Source organism: Anas acuta, chromosome 2 (assembly GCF_963932015.1).
Source record: "Anas acuta chromosome 2, bAnaAcu1.1, whole genome shotgun sequence".
Lineage (NCBI taxonomy): Eukaryota > Metazoa > Chordata > Aves > Anseriformes > Anatidae > Anas > Anas acuta.
The window spans coordinates 18,438,336-18,462,274 of NC_088980.1; the positions used below are offsets into that span (position 1 = coordinate 18,438,336).

At 42.4% G+C, this 23,939-nt stretch overlaps 2 protein-coding genes across 31 annotated transcripts in view; one reads left to right on the plus strand and one right to left on the minus strand.

Moving 5' to 3' along the window:
* ARHGAP21 (Rho GTPase activating protein 21) overlaps positions 1 to 12,200 on the plus strand; it is a 118,276-nt gene extending 106,076 nt beyond the window's left edge. For all 4 annotated transcript variants that reach the window (XM_068673706.1, XM_068673708.1, XM_068673705.1 and 1 more), the window contains 11 exons: positions 65 to 213; positions 1,589 to 1,737; positions 1,830 to 1,985; positions 2,093 to 2,171; positions 3,178 to 3,251; positions 3,337 to 3,426; positions 5,623 to 5,748; positions 5,943 to 5,984; positions 6,322 to 6,427; positions 8,214 to 8,245; positions 9,624 to 12,200. In XM_068673706.1, coding sequence (XP_068529807.1) covers positions 65 to 213; positions 1,589 to 1,737; positions 1,830 to 1,985; positions 2,093 to 2,171; positions 3,178 to 3,251; positions 3,337 to 3,426; positions 5,623 to 5,748; positions 5,943 to 5,984; positions 6,322 to 6,427; positions 8,214 to 8,245; positions 9,624 to 11,357 — 2,737 coding nt within the window. In that variant the 3' untranslated portion in view covers positions 11,358 to 12,200. The remainder of the gene's footprint in view (positions 1 to 64; positions 214 to 1,588; positions 1,738 to 1,829; positions 1,986 to 2,092; positions 2,172 to 3,177; positions 3,252 to 3,336; positions 3,427 to 5,622; positions 5,749 to 5,942; positions 5,985 to 6,321; positions 6,428 to 8,213; positions 8,246 to 9,623) is intronic.
* Positions 7,095 to 23,939, minus strand: part of KIAA1217 (KIAA1217 ortholog) — a 370,126-nt gene continuing 353,281 nt past the window's right edge. For 17 of the 27 annotated variants that reach the window (XM_068673721.1, XM_068673712.1, XM_068673720.1 and 14 more), the window contains 4 exons: positions 22,914 to 23,033; positions 18,199 to 19,875; positions 17,618 to 17,740; positions 15,107 to 16,863 (listed from right to left, as the gene is read on the minus strand). In XM_068673721.1, coding sequence (XP_068529822.1) covers positions 16,375 to 16,863; positions 17,618 to 17,740; positions 18,199 to 19,875; positions 22,914 to 23,033 — 2,409 coding nt within the window. In that variant the 3' untranslated portion in view covers positions 15,107 to 16,374. Of the gene's footprint in view, positions 7,227 to 15,106; positions 16,864 to 17,090; positions 17,741 to 18,198; positions 19,876 to 22,913; positions 23,034 to 23,939 lie in introns of those variants that run through there. The other 10 variants (XM_068673732.1, XM_068673731.1, XM_068673717.1 and 7 more) reach the window with 9 other exon arrangements.

The following is a 23,939-nucleotide window of genomic DNA, read 5'->3' on the forward strand; positions in this document are numbered from 1 at the left end:
GCCACTAGTTTTTGTATGCTTGTTATTTAGCTTCTTTTTACTGAAGTAACATATCATGCTTCAGTTCCTCGAGCAGCAAAACAGAGCCATCTCCCAAAACACCTCGTCAGAGTCTAAGTATCAGACAAACTCTGCTTGGAACTAAAGCAGAACAGAGAACCCAGAGTCCACATTCTCCGAAGGATGAGTCAGAAAGGAAGCTTCTAACTAAAGGTTTGTTGTTTGTTTTTTTTTCGTTTCTTTAGTTCCTTATCGCCCCAGTATGAAACTGTTGAGGTAATTTATTTAGGTTCTTCCAAGTCAAGAATATACATATGCAAACGAAATATTTACTAGTGCTTATAGCTGCAGCTTGGAGAAACTCATTTCTTGAACTCTGTTGTCTAGATGTTATGTTAGATGTACCTCAGGTTTACTCAGATCCCTAAAGTTTTTTCATTGCAATCCTCAGGAAGGCTTTGTTTGTGGTTTATTTCTTCCCTGCATTCATATTTTAAATATGCTGTTGAACTAGAGAAGAAGGTGTATTTTTGTTTTGTATTTGTGTTTAAAGTACAGAAGTTCAATTATTGTATTTTTCCCAGAACAAAATTAATACCTGCTGAGTTCTGAAATACTAGAATCTTAAAGCCTGGCACTGCAAACTTGAGTTCATGAATGAACTTTGTCAAATGTCACAAGCTAAATCTTTTTCAAAGAACATGTAGATTCACGGTGTCTGATCAGACTGCTTTAAGGGTGTTGCACACAAATTTAGGCAACTTCCCGAAATGATCTCTTTTCATCAGCTACTTCTGAACAATTCAATGTTGAATTTAAATTGTGAGTGAATTCTGTTTTAGCTTACCAACAAACTCTCCCTTGCTCATTCTGTGTGCTGCAGATTATGTAACCTAAATTGCAGGTGTTAAGTGAATTTTACATTTACTGAAAGAACATTTCCAGAAATAGTTGAATAAGAAGGAAGCAGTGTTTGTTGTATTAGAGGTCTTGCAGTACAGGATGAATGGGAATTGTAATTTGTTACGTGAATTGTATAGTGGAGGTAAACAGAGCAACTGAATGTTTAATGTGATTTTGGATAAATAAGTGTTCGAGTCCTGTTTGGAATGATTTAGGAGTGACTGCAACATAGTAATTAACTGAAAGTAGGTCTGCACAATGTAAAATGTTAGTGTGGCTGTACAACTTAATACCAATTTTGTGTTGCGCTGTTGCTCAGTAGAGACTTAATCTTCCTTGAGTAAATGTTGTAGGTTTTAATTTTTCTAATGTAATTCATACGCATTTAGTTTTAGAATGATGAAATACCACCTTGTCATTTACCTACTTGCTTTTCTGAGTGTGGGTATATTCAAATGTATTTTTTGAATCACAGAAGAGGAGGAGAAGGTATGTTCAAGATAGACTAATGTTTAGCCAGTTGTTTGCAAATGTGGCCAGGAAGAAAAGGGGTTAAAAACAAAACAAAAAATACACACAAGAATGGTTACTTTATCTTTACAAATGTTTCCTGTATTCACAGTAGCTTTTGTGACTTATTTTTCATATTTTTCTTTATTTCCTTGTGTGTGTTACTACTATCAAGAAAAAGATGAGACAAGCCCACCAAAAGACAAGGGGACGTGGAGAAAAGGCATTCCAAGCATTATGAGGAAGACATTTGAAAAGAAGCCATCTGCTGTAGGAACATTTGGAGTCAGACTAGATGACTGTCCCCCAGCTCATACCAACAAAGTATGAAAGGACGTTTTTTTTTTCTACTGTGATTTTTAAAGTACTTTATGTGTACTTTAAAAATTTATATAAAACTTTTTTTTTCCCTTCAGTATATTCCTCTGATCGTTGATATATGCTGCAAACTGGTTGAAGAAAGGGGCCTGGAGTACACAGGTATTTACAGAGTTCCTGGAAATAATGCTGCCATCTCAAGTATGCAAGAGGAGCTCAACAAAGGAATGACTGACATAGATGTTCATGATGATGTAAGTCTTCGATCACAGTATTTCCACTTTGAACTCCTGAAAACTTCTGGCTGTGTTATGATTATAGAAATATAAAGCATGTCTGTCCTTTCCTTCTACATGTTTAGAAATGGCGAGACTTGAACGTGATAAGCAGTTTGCTGAAATCCTTCTTCAGAAAGCTCCCAGAACCCCTTTTTACCAACGGTGAGTTGTTTATCTTATGATTTTGTCTTTAGGAGATACAGTTGAATGGTTGTCTTAAAACTTTTAGGTGGTTTGAGAGAGAATCTGCTGGAATCATCTCAGCTCTGTAGTAATTGCTCTCCTTTTGCCTTAAGGAACAGGGAGTCACAGTGATCATATAAATGAAAAATGACAGCTGTAAATAGAGTTTCTCTAATTATGAAGAAATTACAAATGGTGTTCAAATATTGTGCCAAAATACCTCAGTGTATCCATTTTAATATTCACTCTGGCAGGCTAAAAAAAATCGGATCTTCATTTTTTTGTTCTATAACCTTTTTTTTCTTTTACTGTTTCTGGAAGGATTAAGAGAGGGAAGAAAACCAAGTTTTGGGCGTTAACTGTGATTTGGAGGAAATAACCAGATTCTTAATGTTACTTCTTTAAAGTTCCACTAGAAATATTAACAAACAGAGCAAAGGCAGAATATGACTTCAGAGAATACAATTTCTTAAACCGTATTTTTTTCATATCTGAGTTTAAACCAAAGTCAAACAACCAAAAAAAAACCAAAAAAAAAACTCTTTTCAGGGGAGGGTGCAGATGCAGTCCCCTTCCACAACAAATTATGCAGTCATGTTTCCCAAATTTGGGAAAACTGCAGGGCTCAGCACACCTGGCGTTGCAGGGGATGAGCCTTGCCTTAGGAAAATCACCTGCCCAAATATGGTGTTTCCAGTCCTCACTAAATATTAGATAATACCAGTTCTTAGAGTTGGGACATAGTATCTTTTTCACTAAGAGTTACGAAATAAACAAACAACAACAAATACAAAACCACTAAAAACTTAGATTTTAATTTGAAACAAAATAGAGTAAAATTTTCAATGTTACTGTTCCTATATTCTATGAAAACTGCTTTTTCTCTCCACTCTCATCTATATTACTATATTATATGCAGTGTAGTGGGCTAATTTATGACTTCCAAAGGTAATACGTATGTGATTAATTTCTGCTTTTTTAACAGACAAATATGCAGATTTTATAGATGCCAATAGAAAAGAAGATCCTGTTGAACGTCTGAAAACACTGAAGAGACTGGTAAGCTGAAATCAGGTGTGTTGTAGGTATACTACAACATTAGCATTAAATGTTTAATGTTCTGAATAGTGATTGTTTGTTTCAGATTCATGATCTACCTGAACATCATTATGAGACTCTCAAGTTTCTTTCTGCACACCTCAAGACAGTAGCAGAGAACTCTGAAAAGAACAAGGTACCAGAAACAAAAGTATAATGTACTTTGTTGTGTTACATTCATGAAGCAGTTTCTCTCGGGATTTTTTCTGCTGATTAAGACCATAACTTATTATTGTAGGTAACATTAAGGCCTTAGCAGTATTGAGTGAGAACATTTTTGGATTACACTAAGGACTCCTTGAAAATATTTATGTTTAGCATGAATTAAATTTATTCAAACTGATGTTAATTCTTGTGGGAATAACTGCTTACATACTAAATATATTCCATGTCTGTAAATTTCATGTAATCCATTTAGACACCAGTGAGTGTATGTGTCTGGTTGGGGATTCAACTAGTTTAAACAAACATTTTCAATTAATATGCTGCAGACTCTCGATGTAAAGCCTAGAGGAATGCATAATTGCCATTGAAGGTAAAATGAAAGTAGGTGTCCAGTAGCACCCTTCTTTAAAAAAAAATTGCTCTTCTTTTTACTGTGCAAACTCCCACAAAATACAACATAAGTCCTTACTTCTGTAAGATTTTGGAATATGTCAGAGTAGAAAGTTTGGGTAAAACTTAAGTGAATGTCCATGATCTGAATGAACCCTGTTGACAAAGGCTAGGCTGCATCAGCTTTGTGTGAAGCTTAGGTTCCTGGACACCTAAATGTCCAGGACTAGGGCTGTCCTAAAGTGTCCTAAGACTAGGAATTGCTAAAAGGACACTTAAGTCTAGGACTTGCTGTAATAACTCAAGTGTTTGACCTTGTAGATGCTTTGGATGGTTTTAAGAAAAAAACAAAAGACATAAATGGTAGTGATCTTTTAATTAAAATCATTATCAATCATAAAGTCATCTACATCTTGGACGGGGTAGAGCTGCTTCCGTGCATGCTACGGTTCTACTGTAAATGTAAATAATAGTATCCCCTTTTTTTCAGGGACGGGTAGCGGAACGTAAAGAACGTAAATATGGGTGTGTTTATGGATGCTTACCTCAGGGCAGGTGCCATGGTGCCTTGTTATTGGCTACCAGTGTGCAGGGATACAGGAAAAAATAGTGAGATGGATGCAAAGTAGATGAACTCATGGCCAACGTGAAATCTTTTAAAAGATCAGAAAATGTCACGATTCAAATAAATTTGGTGGGTTCCCAGATCAGTTCTGCAACGAATACCAGCTAGTTAAATTCGGATATATCTGTATTTATGTAGATACACACAAACATACACATATACACAACCTTTAGTATAATTATAGTTGTCATTATAAGGAAATTATAGCAAGTGTCATTAAGAGCAAAGCCTAAAGCAAACATGTTTTCAGTGTAGTATGTAAATACTGTTTAAATAATGTTAATACTATAGAATATGTAAGGCTAGATGAATGAGGTTTGTATTTTAATTATATGACATGCCAAAAGCCAGTTTAAGTCAAAGTGAGCATTAGGGACTTGGGTCATTCTTTTTGTGGTTTCCTTCTTGAAGAACAGAGACCTCGCCTCGTATTTATTTTCTTCTGTGTCAGAACAGCGAGTCAGAGAAGTAAGCAAAAATAGATCAGCATTCTGCTTCTGCATTTGTGGAATTATTTGTCAGAAATGTAACTTCAAAAGTAAAAGAAAGTGGATGATTAATGTTACAACTGGGATATGTCTGAGTCTGTCTCATGAGTAGATGTTGGGTCTATAGCGTTGGTCGCTGCCACCTCCTCAAAAGTAAATGTTAATTGAATGAGCTCTTTGTCAGCAAGCATAATATGCTATTTGATTACTAGCTAACCTTTTTGTGTGTCATGTAAATATTTTTTCACGGGAAAAAAAAAAAAAGCAGGGAACTACCAATGTCTTTTAATTTTTTTCTTCCCTTTTATTAAAAAAAAATATCAGTGTTTTGAATCAAAACAGTCTCCTCTCTACAGATTCTTCTTGAATTTTCTGGGCTTGTGGAGCTATTCGCTTGTGATGGATTAATGAAGGTTGAATTGTGAATTGCAGAAGTTTTGGACATCTTCATTTCGTCTACACAGATAGAAAACTTTTTGTGTAGTGTAACATCTTAACTGTAATGTTACTGTTAACAGTAATGTGTTTTTTAAAGAAAAATATTTCTTGTCCTTGGCTAAAATGGTTCTCAAATATTATTAATGTTGTGTTAATATACTTAGTCCATGTTACTGTATTTTCTCCTTTATAAATATATAATGTATGGAAATACTTAATTTCTTAGATGGAACCAAGAAACCTGGCAATAGTATTTGGTCCAACACTCGTGAGGACATCGGATGATAACATGACACACATGGTGACGCACATGCCAGACCAGTATAAAATTGTAGAAACACTCATCCAAAAAGTAAGTGGATGCATTTCATTTTGTAAAAAGTAAGATCGTACGCAGAGCGGCTTTCTTTTATTGGGCCACTTTGGGTCTGGTATTTGTCCTTTGAACTCCAGGATATCATTTTTAGAAATGTCCTTGTTTGATTGTTCCACATTTGGGTTTTGTGTTTCTTGTGGGGTTTTCACCTTATTTATTTTAAATTGTAGCATGACTGGTTTTTCACAGAAGATGATGCTGAAGAGCCCCTTGTAAGTATTGTGGCATAAATATTTGCGTTTTAATTGCCTTAGTTTAGAATCTGCTTCTGCTCTCTCTAGAATGCCTGTATATTTCTTATTGCATCACTGTATGGTTTGCTCTTCAGAAGCACCTTTTTAGCTCTCCAGCCCTTACAGTAATAAATTTATTTAAAAGAAAAAGCTATGCATTTGTTTAAAAACAAAACAAACAAAAAAAAAAAGGGAAAATAAGAACACATGAGGAAAGCGTGTCCTCAGGTGACTAATGCAATTTTCTAAATGCTGTTGAATCATAATGACCTATTTGTGAAACGATGATGAAGAGATCTTTGTTTATTAACTATAGACAACAGTTCAGGAGGAAAACACTGTAGAATCTCAGCCAGTGCCAAACATAGATCATTTACTCACCAACATTGGAAGAACGGGAGTATCTCCTGGAGACGTATCAGGTAACTCTTGCCCGGACAGCGTTAGTCCATAGGCTAGATAACCTACTCTGTAAACTCACTGTAACTCTCTCTTTCTATTTTCTTTTACTAATCAATTGTTTTTCTCTTTTCTTAAAGATCATTAACACTTTTTAAAGATCTGAATTGTTGGTAATCATGCATGATACGTTAGAAAACTTTGTTATCTAACAGGGGTATAATCATTAAAAGATGAGGCTTGCACATACTATTTTATTTATTCACAGTAACCCATGCAATCATCATCGTGAGGTGAAGCAGATACGCTGCTGTAAAGTGGTTTGTTGTGATGGCAGAAAAAAACTGATCTCCAGTGGTGTTCTAATATTGCTCATTAGGAATGCAAAAAAATGAGTTACATTTTCTTGTCAATTGGTGGACACTTTAATAAATATGTTGTAGTATGTCGATACTAAAGCTGATTTCCTTCTGTTTATGAATGCCATCCTCTTGTGTGGCTAAGGACAAGCATTGCAGGCTCTTTTTTGGTGACTTTTTTCCCCCCCTCCCTTCACTTTACTATTGCACTAACCCAGCATGTTGTATCCCACAAATGTTCTCCCTTCGTCTCTAGCTTTTGTTTCAGTTTTCAAAGGGTTGCTCAGCACTTACTGAAGCAGTCACTTTATACGGATGTTGTAACAGGCGAAGTGGGAGGCGTCTATCACACGGTGATGTCTTTAGTGGATTCTGTGATGTCACTGGTGGACAGCTGGAACTGTAGGAAGAAGGAGGACTGTTGCCCACACTGTAGCTGCCTTGTCTGCAGAAACCCCCGTTTCTTGTAAATGGAAAAAAAACAAAAACAAAAAGTTGATCTGTGCTGTAAATTTTCGTTGAAGAGTATTTTAAACAGATCAATGCTACTTTTTAAAAGTTTTTCTGCTGTTTCTTGTTATCTCTGAAGCAGACCCTGAGGAGAAATAGCATGGTATGGTCTACCAGTCTTTCTAGTCATAAAGCATTAGCCATGTGTCAAAAAGGGGTGTGGCAGGGGGCTCAGCTCTTTCTTCTGAGGGAGAAAGTCCCTAACGCTGGATCGCATCCAAGTTCATATTTTTTTAGTCATTGCGCTAGCCCCTTCCTACCCCCTTTGTAATTGTACAATCTTGGGTTTTGCGAGACAGTGAAACTATGGTGTCCATTTTTCATTTCATAATAGCGCTTCTTATAGAACAGCATAAAACAGGTATCTGCTGAAATCTAGCTGATGTAAAACTGAAATTTTACCTATACCTAGTTACAGGTGAAGAGAGATATAATTGGGGTTCTACACACAAAATATGACTTAATTCCTTTAAAAATTCAAGTCTCACAAAAAGAATACGACTGCACAAACCACGATTTGTACCTAGAGCAGCCAACAGTGCTAAGACATTCAATTCTGCTTTGTGTATCCTGAATCTCAGGAGAGTACGCAGTACAATCCTGAAAAGGTGTCTCAGCTGCGATTTTGCAGGGGCTGTGTACTTAAAACATTGAATAAACATTAGTATTTCTGTTTTTTTATTTAGAAGAACAGGGCTCCTTTGCCATTCCTATCATTGAGCTGGTTCTGCCTACAATTCACAGCATCCTTTCATGGCGGTGGCTTTCTGTGGTGCAGCTTGCATCTTTGTGAGCTCTGACTATTCACTCTGTTCTGGTTTTATTTGCTTCACATTTCGTTCTGTGCTTGTCTTTTTCCATAAGTCCAGCATTGTCTGTAGCAACAACAAAAAAGAAAACTGCACAGAACTGAGCAGAATTGTTTTTAATTTTTCCACAGATTCAGCTACTAGTGACTCAGCAAAATCTAAGGTAAATCACTCTGTGAAATGATGTAATGATAAGCTTCTGAAATCTGCTAGGTATTTGATTACTTTATGATGATTACTTTATGAAATTGCTTATATGCAGATATATGTAGGTTTCTTTGATTTAAGTGGTAATGCTCACAAGAAAGCAGCAACATATTCTCTAACAAGGTACCTGGAATCAATAGATGGTCCTTTCAGTAATGAAGTCCCAGTGGTTTTGTTGTTCTTTCGTTAAAACTGTTCCCACGATGATAGCTCTTCCCTCAACATCTCTCCCTCTGAAGTGGTGATTGGGATTTCAGAAACTTTTTAAGTATAACTCCTTCACTGCTGGTGTGAGTCTTCCTTTCCTCAGGTCAGAGGGAGAGGCCAGACTTCTGAATGTGGACATTTAGGTAGCTGACATCTCAGCTGTTCTTGTTGAGTCCTTGGCACAGATGTCAGATTTCAGTGCTGCTATGTTAAAGGTCCCCTGATGTAAGCAGCTGCCCTTATCAGTTGATATCACTGCTGTTTATCTATTTTTGAATGTCTGTAGTGTGCAAACTGCACCAGTCAGCAAAGACAGGGTGGTTTTTCCCCAGGCTGGCCACTTTTGTAAAGGTAGGAAGGAAGCAGTAAGCAGGAAAGGTATTCGGCTTTGAGGTGGCAGTAGCAGTGGTGCCAGTGTGGTGGAAACAGTTTTTAATGAATTTTACAAAACAGAATAATTCGGCTCGTCCCTTTTTTTTTTTGTTTATGAGTGATTCTAAGTGCAGATTCCTTGGAGGGCAAGAAGAAACTTAAATAAGTTTCTTCTTAAAATAAATGTTAACTTAAGTAAATAACTGTTAATTTTCTGTACTTGCACCTATATTTCAGTTTTGTATAGCTTTCATTGTATTGCTGCTACTGAATTGATCTGGTTTTAAAGCTCAGAACCTGAAAGGTGAAAAATAACTGAAAAATAGTTGAAGAAATTAGCCTTCTCACATAGGTGAGACTTCTTGAAAGGAGAGGCTGAAACAACACTCTTGGGACGTCATTTGTGAAGCAATTACTGTTACAAAACAGTCTCGAAAAAGCTGTCTTGCTTAAATGGGGCCTGCTTTATCAGTCAGTCAAAAACTAAGTAGCTGTACACAAAAAACTCCACTTTGTGAAGTTGAATTCTACTTCAACAAGTATAATTCTTGGATGAAAATCGACTATTTGGGCAATGTCTTACAGACTACAGAAACAGCATGGAAGTAGTTCCTGAATAAAGAATGTTTCCTGAATAAAGACCAGCTTTCTGCTCTGAAGCTCAGGAGATGTTTTTAAAGAAGCATTCATTAGCGTGAGACTTCTTATGATTTTTAATTATGTCCTTTTTTCCTTTTTTTATTGTTTATTAACAGGGTTCTTGGGGTTCTGGAAAGGATCAGTATAGCAAGGAACTGCTTGTGTCCTCCATTTTTGCAGCAGCTAGTCGCAAGCGGAAAAAAACAAAAGAGAAACCACAACCGAGCAGCTCAGAAGATGAGTTGGATAATGTGTTTTTCAAGAAGGAGCTTGCAGAACAAACTCGTGGCGACACAGCAAAAGAGGACACAGCTAAAGGGGAATATGAAAAGGAAAGAGATGCAGGAAGAAAACAGAGGATGTTTGTCCTGAAGGAGAAAGAGAACAGCAGTAAAAAAGATGTGAATGTTGTGAAGGACGAAAAGAAGTCATTGAAGAAAGAAAGTATCCTGCCAGAGGAACCTTCACTGCCTTACCATGAAAAACGTGCAAAATCACCAAATCTCAGCAGTCGGCAAACCACGCAGAAGAGCAACCCTAAATTACCTATTTCACAATCTTCTTCCCAGGTTGAAGAGACAGTGTCTGATTCTGGCACTATGCTTAGCACTTCCTCCCAGGCTTCCCAGCACAGGTATTCATGCAAAAAGGTAGCCAGCCCTGAAATTAAACACGGTGAGTTTTTAGCAGCTGATGTCAGTTCCATCACCTCCGATTATTCAACTACTTCATCCACCATGTATATAACCGGCTTGGATGCCAGCATGCTGAGCCCTGAGGTGCAGTCAGTGACAGAAAGCAAGGGAGAAGATGCTGATGACGAAAGAAGCGAATTGATCAGTGAAGGCCGTCCGATGGAGACAGACAGCGAAAGTGACTTCCCTGTCTTTGCCACCAGTGCTGCTGCTGACAGGTTGTCCAAGGGGAAGGTGCCAGAAGTGGTAAAGACCAGTCGGAGGAACTCTGAAGAAAGCGAAGTAAGTTGTACCGAGGGGAGTTCAACACCAAAGTTAGAGAGTCGCAGACTTTTTAGCTCACACAAGCTCATTGAATGTGACACACTGTCTAGGAGGAAGTCTGCACGGCACAAAACAGACAGCGAGGGGTCAGGCGATGCGAAGAGTGAGAAGGACTTGCCTACTGTGACCAAAATGTTTGACATAATGAAAAAAGGAAGATCAACGAGCAGTTTAGCTACGTCGGCCAGAAGCGAGACTGACAAACAGGAACCTACCTGGAGACTCAAAATTACAGATAGGTTAAAGCTGCGGCTCAAGTCATCTGCAGATGACATGTTCGGAGTTGGGAATCAAAAAACTAATTCTGCAGAGACCGCAAAGAGAAAAAACATCAGGCGAAGGCATACGCTTGGAGGACAGAGGGATTTTGCTGAAATAAGTGTCCTGAATGCTTGGAAAGCTCAAGAGGCAAGTCAGAGCAGAGAAAGGGAATCTGAGCTTTCAGCTGTGAATCGGTTGAAGCCAAAATGTCCAGCCCAGGACCTCTCAATCTCAGACTGGCTTGCACGAGAACGTTTACGCACTAGCACAACTGACCTTAATACGGGTGAAACTGGAAAGCCCAGGCTCGAGAACACTAGCTTAGCAGATGTATCAAAGGTAGATCTGCCGTTATCTGCAGAGATGCAAGCAGATGAAGGCAGTTCCTCCAGCAGCTTGACTTCGATTAACAGAACACCACCTTTGGGACCATTTCAGCCACCAGACCAGGTAAATGGTGAAAGTTATCAGAATATGAACAAAAACAACTTCAGCCCAGCAGTTGACGCCCATCCTCATAAACTGTCTGGGACCCAAGTGGTTAGATCTCGATTCTACCAGTATCTTTGAAATGGGGAGATATGTCCACGACAGCAATTCATTAACTTAATGTTACGCTTCCCAGTAACTGTGTGTATGTGTGTGTGTGTACATATATATATATATTTTCCTGTACTGTTGTTGTTATGCAGCCTTCATTTGGGCTGGTTTCATCGATATGCTCTGTGGAACGTCTTCACGGTGCATTACCACAGCCAGAAGAACACTAAAGTCAAAGTGTATATATATACATATATATATATTTTAAGAAAAAGTATATTTGATGGCTGCATACAAATGTTGAACAAAGCATCTGATGCAACGCGCTGTGTAGTGTATACATGGTTTTCTGACTGAGAGTTGGCCTGGCATTAGTATGCAGAAAAATCGTTCTTTTGGTTTAGTCACTAACAAGTGCCTCATCATAAATTCATTTGGTTTGTTAGGGTGCCATATTGTTAAATTAGAGAAACTTATTACAAACAAATGAATGCGTTTTACTGTTAACGAGTTTCATTACATTTTACAAATGTTAACACAGGTGGCTACAGAGCTTCCATTCCTTAGGCATTCCAGTAAATATTGGAGTTTTATATTTCCAATTTTAATACAGATTTTGAGTTTTATGTGACTTGAATTTTTAATCTTTCTGTAAAATAAGTAACTTAAATGTACATAATACATGTGTATCTTTTCTTCAGATACCAGATTTGATATAAATGTTGTAACATAGGCGTGTAGATAGTGGATACTGGATGGAACTGGTTTCTTTTATTGAGAATATAATTCTGCATGAAGACCTAATGAATCCAAACCTGTATCATGCCTGTGTGCACACCCACTTAAACACTGGAAATAAAATTGTTTTGGTGACTCTTTGTGTGACACGAATTTATTCTTGTGCTGGGTTTTAAAATGCTGTATTCACAAGCTGCCATGTGAGAGGGAGGTTCAGCTGCTTCTACAGCTTCATTTTGATGCATAATCTGATTTCCACGGGATGTAGCAAGTCATTTTATGTTTAATTTGCTGTTTTTGAAGCACGCAAGAAATGTGTGCATAATCCTCACTAAGTCCTAAGAAGTGAATACCAGTATCTGCTGGTCAAAACAATACTTAAGGCTTTGGGACTTCCTGTAGTTACAAATTTGAAGGCAGATTCATACCCTAAAAAAAACTCTTGTGTGTGTGATCTCTCTACCGGTTACATTTTTTGTATTTTCTTGTATAACTACACAAAAGCAACGCAGCTTTTCATCACGTTGGCTATTCCCCTCTTACACCAGCTCCTGTTGTTTGCTCAGCAGAGGATTAAACCCTTATTGAGGATAAATAGGCTATGGACATCAGCATAGAAAAACTGCTTGTCCCAGTATTGAGAAGGAATGATGGTAACCAGGATGTGTAGGCAGATGTGGTTTCACATGGACCTCTCTTTCCACAGTGACTGCAGGTAGTCCCATGCTTTGATCTGCTGTGTTACTGTTCCTTGCAATAAACCATTATGCAAATGGTCTGTGAAGTAAAAGCAACAGACAGAACAGCTGAAGACCTATGAAAGTTCTCACTGTATCGTTGTGTTTGGTCCCATGCAAGGCATTGCAGGTGTGTTTTGTGAAATGCACAGGCAAGAGTTGATGGTGATTTCCATTTCAGTCCTAACAGTGAAGTGTATTTGAACATGGGATTTCAAAACGTGGTATTGTGCTGCTTTTAAAACACTGTTCTTCAGTAATAGTTTTCTTTTTCCCAGAGGTGTGTTTTGTCCTGTAACTAGCCTCAGAAGTTTATTAGAGTGTGGAGCATCAGGGTGAAGCTGCAGGGGGATTCCTGGAGAAGCGAGGTACTTACAGAAATGCGTCAGGGGTGCTAGGAATCTGCAGTCTTGTCCTGATTTGACAGCCACTTCAATGGATTAGTTTAATGTTCATTTTTGTTACAACTAATGATTTTAATGATTTGACTAATGATTTTAACTCCCAAGTCTAGATGTATGGCTGCCAGCCATAAGAACACAGGAGTTGTATTGCGCTGCCTGGAATAGAACACAAGAACTCCTGAAAGTGAAGATCTTAAAGAAACGAGGATGGCACCGGCTGACTGCACCAGGATACACATCTAAAAGCTTGCAGCCTCCTGCCTCCTGCTGCTGCGTGGAAGCTGCAGAGCAGTTGGACCCAGGGTAGGACCCCCGACCATCTGCAGGTGCCTGGACAAGTCAGGAACTTTAGTGGGGCTCTAAGAAAGGGGTTACAGTGGGTTGGGGCACTGCTCCCTGCCCTATCCATTTAAATGGGGTTGGAGGAGACAACCTGGCAGGCAGAGCAGGAGTGAGGGAGCCCTGGGGTGATGACAGAGGTCACCTAAAGGAGCTCGTGGAACTGTGCTCTGCCAGCACGGCAAGCTAGGGAGACGCTGCAGCTTTTCTGCTCCTTGAAGACTGACAAAATCTGGGACCACCTGAAATTTCAAGCAGTGGGGTGGTGGAGATGGCGTTTTTAGGAGCCATTACTATGCCTTGTGCTTACAGCAGTCACTTTATAAGATGAATTTCTCGTTTTTCAGTTTGTGACCTTTGTGCCCTCCTCCTCCTCCCCCCCTTAAAAAACAAAACAAAAATGTGTAATCATCCTAAAATAATCTAAAATAATCTGAAGATTGCTTGGAGCTGTGGAACTGCAAGTCATTAGAAATGGGTCCAAGCTGAGACCAGAGGGGGAAATAATTAAAGCATTGGATTGTGTTGGTAGTGACAGCATTTGGGTTTTTAAACAATTCCAACCAGGCTTCTGTTGCAGTCGTTGCTGCCTGATGGCTCTTGTCCCTACCTGAGGCTGCTGTCACCTCCGAAAGGCACCAGCACTGCTCCGTGGTCCCAACAGCAGTGCCTGTGGTGGTGAGATCTGTGCAGAATGAGCTGGGGGCTGCCTTTCCTGACTGCCCCCAGCACAAGGTGAGGCACTGAGGGGCACGACACAAAGCTGCTGCTGGAGCACGAGCACGCTGCAGCGTAGCAGAGGCCAGAAGCAGCTGGTGTGTGTGCTCCTTGGTGGCAGTAACAGTGTGCAGCACAGCCGTACCCTCAATTGAGCGTGTGGGGACCTGTAGTCATTCACACAACTGCTTTCAGCGTCTAGTTCAGACACAGAGAAGATGCTGCTGTGGCCCCCAGGCCCAAAGAGGGTGAGAGGAGCAGGAGTTGGGGCAATCAATGCAAGGACTCCACTGTTCACAGGGAGTTGCTGAGGTTCAGGTATCAGCAAGTTCAGATTTTTTGGTAAGTATTGCTCCCTGGGGCACATCAGACCAGCAGCTTCTCTGTAGTGGCTGTTAGGGAAGTGGCTGAAATCTGGCATTGCAGTCAGAGTGCTCCAAATTGTGCCACGCACTTTTGGGTTCAGCTCTGAGCCATCCAGCTTGTGCTGGGCTCTCAGACTGCTGCTGCGCTGGTGCAAGTTAACGTTTACATTCTTTAATTACCCCCACTGCAAGGGGAGCACCCTCCAAGGGATCAGCCTGGAGATGAGTTTCAAGAAAATTCCTGCTCTCCCCTCAGAGAGAAGCCAGAATTAGGTTGGTGAGGTGATGGATACCTCATTCAGTTGGTTCAAAGGCTCAGGTACGCTTTTTATTTATTTATTTATTTATTTAATTTTCTTGCTCCTAACTTGGCATTCCAGCAATTAGCTGTTGTCCAGGTAAGTTTGAAACAGTTTTGAAATGACTACTAATGTCTGGCATCAATCTGGGGAAAATAAAGTCAGTCTTTTTCCTGATAGTTTCTCTTATGTTTTTTTTTTTCTTAAACATAGCTACTTGAGACCACTTAGAAGTTACTAGTGACAAAATACAAAATATAAGCATGCAGCCCTTTATTTTTTAAAGATCTTTGCTTATCATAGTTCTGTATATTACATTATGGTGTTATACAAATAAATTTATTTACAAAACCATGAGCTATGCAAGCTTGTTGCTTTTTTTTTTTTTTTTCTCCTATTTGACTGATACCCATCTTTCTCACCCCTTCCCCATATATATTTTGAAAGCATGCATAAAAATTAACTTTGGTGTGGTAAAACTACTCTATGTGCCCAGCCACATACAGTATTTATTTATTTATATATATATAGATATGTACAAAAGTTTGCCAGTATACAGAACAGTACAGAAGTGTACATTTTAAAATCCACAATGCAATACATTAATGGGTTACCAGGTCTCAGTAAAATAAAACTGAAGGAAAAGGGTGGAGTTAGCTAAGGAAAACAAAAAAAACAAAACAAAACACAAACCAAACCAAACTAATCAGCAACTATCTCTATATGTGTAAAACAATTTATTTTTTTCTTGGCTTGGCAAATTCTTAAATATAATCTGAGTGGCAGTGCAATAGGTTGAGTTGCCTCGTACACACTAGGAGCAGTCTTGTTCTGTTTCTGGTGTAGAGGTTTACTGTCCAGCATACTACTTTCAAATGTACATTACAATAGTATCAAAATGTTTTGGCAAAAAGATCTCGAAAGGAACCATGACATTTGTTGACAAAAATAGAAATCTGTAACAAAGCTAAATAACACCAAAATAAAAGAAAAAAATATTTTAGTTTGTTTTACAGTTGTGTAGAATCACACTTTAGTATATCTCTGTTCACGTCTAGTCCCCATAATGAAAAATAGCTTTATACAAAACAACTTACTAAAGTTTTCACCATACACTTCCCCATGCTCAGTACACCGCTGTGCACACGCACTCGAGCTCACTCACACACCTTCACACTTGATTTTTTTTTTCTCAGAGGTGCTGCCTATAGGAAGAAAACGCTCCGTTATCGGTACAACAGCAACAAAAGGTTTACAAAAAAAAGCTCCACGCTACTCTAGTGTAGTAACTCAGTATTTAGCACGTGATTAGTATTAAGCCTCCAGCAGTACAGCAATAAAATAAAACAAAATAAAATAAAACAAAACTGGTTACGCTCCCTGGTTAAGATATTGGCTGCAGCTCTTTGCCCAAAAAAGCCTCGGTGGACGTGCGTGGTGCGTAGCCTTTAGGCTGGCTCCTTGGCCGGGGTGGACTTGCTGGCACTGCCGTTCTGCGCCTTGTAGCTGGTGAAGCTAGGCGTGTGGATTGTCCTGATGCTCTTCACGCCCTGGGTCAGGGAGCTGGGGGAGGTGGAGGAGGGAGGGGAGGTGGAGGAGGAAGGCGGGGGCGGCCGGCCGTTTTGGGTCTGCAGCGAGAAGGAGAGCTGGTGGCCTTTCCCTGCGTGAGCCGGGCTCTGGAGCTTGGAGGAGCCGTTAGCCACAGAGGGGATGAGGGAGGTGGAGTACGACACGCGCCCTGCCTGGGGGGCGAGGAGGGTGGCGGAGGGCAGGGATGATTTAGCGGGGGGGTTGGGGGGGTTAGGGCCGTCACCGCTAGGAGCAGGGGCAGAGCTGTTTTTCCCAGAAGCGGGAGAAAAGGCGGGGATCTTAGAAGCAGGGAGGGTGGGGGAAGTAGCCTTATAGTCCCCACCAGCTTTCTTAGCACTTCCATTAGCCTGCAAATAAAGACGGCAGGAGACAGTTTGTCAGAAAGCCAGTAACACGATAAATCAACAGGACCTGGGAAAATAGCCCTACAGAGAGCAAGAACTAACAGTTTGAGGCCTGAGCTACGTCTGGCAGCAGTGGACTGGACCTGGTAGAAACCCCAAAGTGCACAAGGAAGGATGCAGACAGAGAGAGAGAGAGAGAGCGTGGACAAAGCTTTCGTGAGGAGGTGCAATCTAGGGTTTACAGACCGTTCACTACATTGGCCATGCTTCTGGGTTATTAAGGTGTGCCCAGACACGTCCGGCTGGAGAGTTAATGTGCAGCTACTGCCACCTAGTACACCGACGGGTTAGTGTCCACGGCCTCCTGGCGAGGTGGGCGCGGGAGCTTTCCTCCTCCTAAGGAACCGCCGCGCTTACCGGAGGGGAAGTGAGCAGGTAGTCCACATCTGAACGTTACAGCTGAACACCACGGGTTAAAAAACAAACAAACAAACAAAAACAAACAAAAACAAACAAAGAACAAAAACAAACCCCAACGAAAAGCAGCAGGTGTTTTATTGCAGACAGGCATGCACAAGCACGGTGAAAAAGGTCAGTAGATACGGTCATGCCCCCAAGGCTCCAGGACGTCCAGTTAGACCTCGCTCGAAAGACAGGCATCCAGTATTTGGTATCACCACAGTCAGTTACTGGAGGTTTTTAGATAAACAAACAACACGAAATGTCCGTCCGAACACCGGGGTTAGGGTAAAACTACCTGTCTGTACTGGCGCGGGTCCTGCAGCTTGTGCTGTTTGCCTGCTTTCTCCGTGCTTCCTTGCCTACTTTTCGAGGCCATGGGGACCGGCATCCTGCTCGTCTGCGGGGCGGCGCCGGGGCCCTGCGGAAAGGAGCGGAGGGACGGGGAGGGGAGACAAGGAGAAGAGGCGCCATCAGCACCGGCCTGCTCGCGGGGGAGGCCGCACACCATGCGCCAAAACAAAGCCGCAGGGCTACATGCAGGGAGGAGTTCGGGATGCGTCACGCCACAGGTGTTAATTTGGAGAATCAAACGGAGAAACACTGCTCAGACTACTGATCGAACTGGATCTGGTGTCAGTGCCGCTCGTCATGTCACACAGCAGATTATTGGACCCAGCTCCCCTGCGGTTGCCCATCACCAATCAGCAGCAAAAGTAAAACCCACGCGACGGGCTATTAGCTGTTAGACACCTCGTGGGGAGCCCAAACAAAGCCACCTGAGAGGAAGCAAACAAATCACAAGACCCTCTTGTTTAATGGTGATTATTGCAGATTTTTAGAAAGCAGCTGGGGTTTCGATTGGTCGCACTAAGGTACCTTACGTGCAGTGGCTGGGATGGGCGCGGGGGGCTCTACAGCAGCAGGGCTCTCATCCAGCACTACAAGCTCTCGGGGCGGGGTCTCTGGTACTATCTGGGCAGAGAAGGGGACAGTGCTGCCCTCAGAGCTGTATGTGCTTTCAGGGATAGGTTTGGGGCTCATTTCACTGATGGTGTTTTCCAGCTGCTTTATGGTCTGCTCAAGGCTGTCTAGAGTTCGGTACGTGTTCTGCCGAATTTCGTCAGTCCTAGACAGAGGCACTGCAGCGCCGGGGGGGGCCTCCTGCTTCCCAGGAGGACTTCTGTCGGTGTCCTCAGGCTGAGACCTGGTGATTTCAAACCTCTTGGCTTCCTTGTGCTGCTTAAGGGTCCCATCTTCCTCCTCCTCTTCATACACCACAACCTGCAAGGTCTTCTTCCCAGTCTTGGTTCCCGTACGTATTGCCTGTGTCAGAGCAGCCAGCTGCTTTTTAGGGAATTTGAACTTAAATTTTTTCTTGGAATCCTGCCTGCTCCCAAACTGATCAGCAGAGTCCGAGTTTGCTTCAGTGTGCAGCCCATACATCTGACTGTATTTGCTGAAATTTGTCTTTGTGCTCTCCTGCTCTGTAGGAGACTTGGCATCTACAGTGTCAGAGGAAGGCTGCAGGCTGAACACGTACTGCTCGCTGAGGCCGTGAGCTGCCGAATACTCTGCGATCGCTTTTCTGTCGTTAAGAACCGGCAGCTCCTCCTTCTGGCTCTTAGAAATGCCACGCACTTCATTGTCTTCCTCCTCCTCTTCCTCTTCTATCTTCTCCTCGGTCATCATTTTCTCCAGCTCCTCATCGCATTCCTCGAAAATCGTAGAGAGCCGCTTATAGGCCGACCTGATATCCATCGGCTCGTCAAAAATGATGATGACAGGCTTTTTGTCCAGGCAGACTACGGGCTCCTCGCCTTCCGTGCTCTCTGGGACACCCTTCTCCGACACCACGTCCTTCCTCGCATCGATGTTGACCGTCTGCACATCGCCACCCTTCCGGCTGACGATGTCGTGGACCTCCCCGCTCGAGAGGACCTGGACGGCGGTTTTGGTGATCATGAAGGCGATGTTTTCGGGGGGAGGGCTGTCCTCGCTCGGCGAGCTAGCCGGAGAGTCCATCTCTTCAACGCTGTTACTCCTCGCCACCCTGGGCCTCAGCACGACCTGACTGTTGGCTGCGGGGGCTTCTTGCTCCTGTGAGGAAGGGGGGGGTCCCGCAGCCTCCGGTGGGTGCCTCGGCAGAGGAGCAACGCTGCTGATGGGGACGCGCCTGCCCGTGCTCTGCGGGGCTTCGCCCTGCGGCAGGCCCTGGCAAGCGTCTCGTGAGAGTCCGTAGCCCAGGTTTTGTTTTCCCGGTTCAACAGCTGGAAAATGGGATCCTAAAATATCTTGAGCCCCTCTTCGTTTTTCATCCTCTGGCAAACTGGCGCCAGACAGGTTTGTGCTCGTACTCTGCAGGTTTTTCTTAGAGTAGTCTCTACTGTCTACAAACAAACCCTTGCTAAAGGTAGGACTGTCATTCACTGAAAAGCCAATTTTACTGTCATCTGTGCTGGATGAATCAGAACCCAATTCTTCGTCAGTTTTCCCTTCCCTCTTCTCTTTAGGATGGTCACTATCTGTGGGAGATCCTGTTGTAGCCCCATACACCTAAGGGGGAAAGTCGGATTACTTAGTTATTCAGGGCTGTTACTTTTACAGGACTTTTTTTTTTTTTTTTTTCCCCAAAAAATTAATCATCATATTCTCAGGGGAAGTGCAGACCTCATGAACTCACCACTCTGTTTACTGCCGCAGAGGCATGTCTGAAGCTGTCATCTGACTCCTGTATTTCTGCAGGGCAAAATTCCAGATTCCGGCAGAGCAGTGCAGGATGTTCCTGCTCTGTGCTGTGCATGTGGCCAGCATGGCTCGTTACATGGCTCCTGTTTTAACAAGGCCTCCAGCATACGCAAAGCACTCTAGTTACCTTATTTACACAGTGCTACCTTGGCCCATTTACCTCCCAGTTAAAAAAAATACCTAGTTTGTATCAGGTCGAGGTTGAAAGGTTCGTGGTATCTGATCACGTTCAGCTGGGACACTTCAATGGGGACTGGTTGTAAGGGCTGACGGCAGGGAGCTCCGGCTTGCCAGCTCACCAGAGCACCAAATGACAGTCTGGCTACCCCTGAAAGTAGGTTTTCTCCTGGAAAAAGCTGATGTTACAACATTTTGCTGCTTCTAATGTTGCTCACACCTGAGCCGTGCTGCTCTATCACAGTTAGTACGGTCACAGTCCAAGTATTTCTAAATTCCTACTGCAGCTTAAAAGTTCTCCTTCCTGCAGAATTACCTGTGGCACCCTGCAGCACCCTTGGGAGTGCAGAATGACAAACGAGCCACGTTCATTTTTGGAAGCAATTCTGAACAGCATGCAGAGAGGTCAGCCTCTGCCTTGAAAGCAGCACGGTCCCAGCAATTACATTTTCAGGGGCGCTTTTTCTTTACTTTTAAATGAGGTCCCCTGGAGATGCTGTTTCATTATACCAGGCTCTTTTTTTATTTACTATTTCTGGTTTGGTTTGCTAAGTGCTGGTGGCAGCATAGGATAAACACCAATCATCAGGGTGAGGGTATGACCTGAAGAGACAGCACACCTGTGACCACAGCAAGAGAGAAACCTACAAAGGATGGTTTGCTAGGAAGGAAACAAATCTGGCATCAGGTGACTGAAGGCAGTAAGCCAAAGGCATGGCTTGAGAATAAAAACTGACTCCTAACACACAAGAAGAAGGGGTTATACTTATGTTAGCTTCAAGATATGCAGAAGATCAGCCAGGAGAGTCACTCTCCAGCTGAGATGACTGAGTGACGGCACAGAAATCCACAGGTTGGCTAGTGCAACGCATACAGGAGTTCACAAGGCACACTTTCAACATCTGTTGTTATATTTTCTTATATATTGATGTAAGCATCTTATATAGAACTTGTATCAAAATGCAGGAACAAGAAAGTTAGTGGTAAATCAGTCACGGTCTTACCGAAGGCACATCAGAAGAACAAGTCTGTGCAGCTGCTCCGAGACTCCCTCGAAGTCCCTCACATTTCTAAAGGAGCTATCGCATAAACCAGCCACAACCAGCGAGGCATCGCTGTGCAGGCTGATGCCACCAGCACTTTGTGCTGAGAGCGGGTGTAAGAACAGATCTCCAGGGCCTGTGGGCACCTCAGGCCCAGGCCTGCTGAAGCAGTCCCATTCCCTGCCACAGCAAATCCCAGAGTTAAGCCAGTCCATTTACTGGCACTCGTTGCCCCTGGAGACCCTGACTGTGACTGATTTCCCACTTCTCTATGGTTTTTAGCAAGTTGCAATTGTTCCAAGCATCAGTGCAACATATCAAGGCGTCATTGTACAACATACCTCATTTTATGAATTGTGGCCTTCCTACTAAAAATAGAAAAACACAACAAATCTCATCCCTCATGAGTTCACCATGACCATAAGGCTCTATGTTCAAAGTCAGTAAACCACTGTGATGTGTCAGATGTCTCATTAACCTTAATTTCCTGGACTGTTTCCCAATAAATGGAAGTTTATGGCAATTACTTGACAGCAGCTTTGAAAGAGACATTTGGGCTACAGCATGTGTGGTTTCTTGAGTGGTAACCCAGGTTTTCATGTAACAGTGTGATCTTATTCTGACACCAGTACTAACAGGGACAGGTTCATTCTTTTGCCTCCACAACACTGCCACACACGACACAACAAAGCAACTTCTCCTTTCAGTCAATGCCATGAACTTGTGCCCGCACCCAGCCAGGTGTTTGCAGCTTTAGACCAGAAGTGCTGTTTGAGCAGCTCCAAGCCAAGCCCTTGCGTTCAGTGCTCTGCCCCGGCAGCAGTGGCTTTGCTGGGGAGGGCCTTTGATGCTTCTAAATACCAGACACCAACATCTAGGGGTTACCACCTGCTCTAGAGCTGCAATGCCCTGTGCAGACGCAGCTCACCATGGTTATGTTACTGGGTTCTTCCTGGCCTTTAGGACCTACCAAAGTCATTTTTTCCTCTCCTTCCTCAGTTTCTGTTGAAGGAGGATGAAGTGCGATGTTACCAATAAAATCCTTGGGGAGGATTTACTCATGCTCATGAGGGTACACTGGAGAAGGTATCACTGCTATTTCCAGCTTGCACACACTCACAAGAAAGCATTACAAAGTTGAAATGCTGTGCTGAAAAGCTGTGGTTTCTTCCCCACCACATCACTTCATTGCAAACTGGCCTTTGGCTAACAAGCTGTCATGCCTGCATGGCCACCTAAACCCAACCATGATTCAATTAATTATCCTTCAACTGGAATAAGAAGTCTGCAAAGACAGAATATTTTTCCTACGAGAACAGCACTGGAAGAATTTTCTGAGAGGAGGATCTCTTCAGAAGAAACTGGTGGATCCTCTTTTAACTTTAATTCCCAGTCTTAAAACCTCATGCAACCCTTGTGTAACTGCTGATGAGACGCATAACGTACATCAATATAACACTACACCTGAGTGTTTCTGACCCATAGTGGCATAAAAGGAAGGAAACCACTGGGCAGTGGTTGTTGGGGGTTAGAAAGAACAGGACACGAGATATAAGATTAGTTTTAAAGTAAGGAAAGAAGGTTATGCCAAGACCGGGTGGCATGTTTACAAACGCCACTTGTTACCTTCTTTTCCTTGTGATGCATTAAAGTCCCGGGCCTTATGTCTTTAACATGTGTATCATTTCTGGACTGCTCAGCATGACTGTTTGAGTTTACATCCATAAAAGAGCACTTCTGGAAAGCCTAGGAAATAAATACTGCAGGTTATCAGGAGACCAAGTAGCTTTTTGACAGAAATGTCTGGTGATGACCAGCTACAAAGAGAGCATTTGTTTTTCACATTTACAGCAGCTTGATATTATTTACAACCTCATGACGTAGCAGAGATTTTAGACTATGTGACTAAGACAAATAGAGTGTACCCATCACTTTGCCAAGACCATACTCAAACTTATCACACTGACCCCAACATCCCCTGATGGGGCAATGAAGGTGCACAGTGGTGCTGCAAACTACCCAAACTTAACTAGGAACTCTGTGACAAACGTTAGGCTTGTAACAGTACCCACTTCACAGAGACTGAAACCTCCTCAAAATCCTCGTCAGACACATTTTGGCCTTGACCACACATCACTTAATGACTAAACCTGAAGTTTTATGTGTTAAGCTAAACAAAGGCCAAAGCTCAGCTCACTTTATTCCATTTAGACACATTTATTCCTCAGACACATCTCCTGTGCTCCCTTCATGCTTCCTCACCACCATTCCCAGTATTAGCGAGGGTTTGCTGTTTCCATGGCTAGGACAAGCACAGCTTTTCCAGATTGTCTCATCTGGAAGTGGTCTGCCTGTTGCCTGCAGAAAGGTGAGGAAGAAGTGGAAGCAGCAGGCTTCCACTTCCACAAGCACGGTGAATAAATGAGAAAAGAAGGCATGTAACACCTCTTCCCCACCCCTTGACGTCCACTCAGCTACCACATTTGTTGGCTTCATTGCTCATCATGCAAGAGCTACACAGCTCCCCATACAGTGTTATTAAAACTTCAGATGTGTCTCTACCACAGCCTTCACTCCTGCTCCTGGAGATGTTCCTGGGGTGGCAGTCCCCTTCAGGCTCCTCCTGCTGTGGAAACAGCCCAATGTATGGGC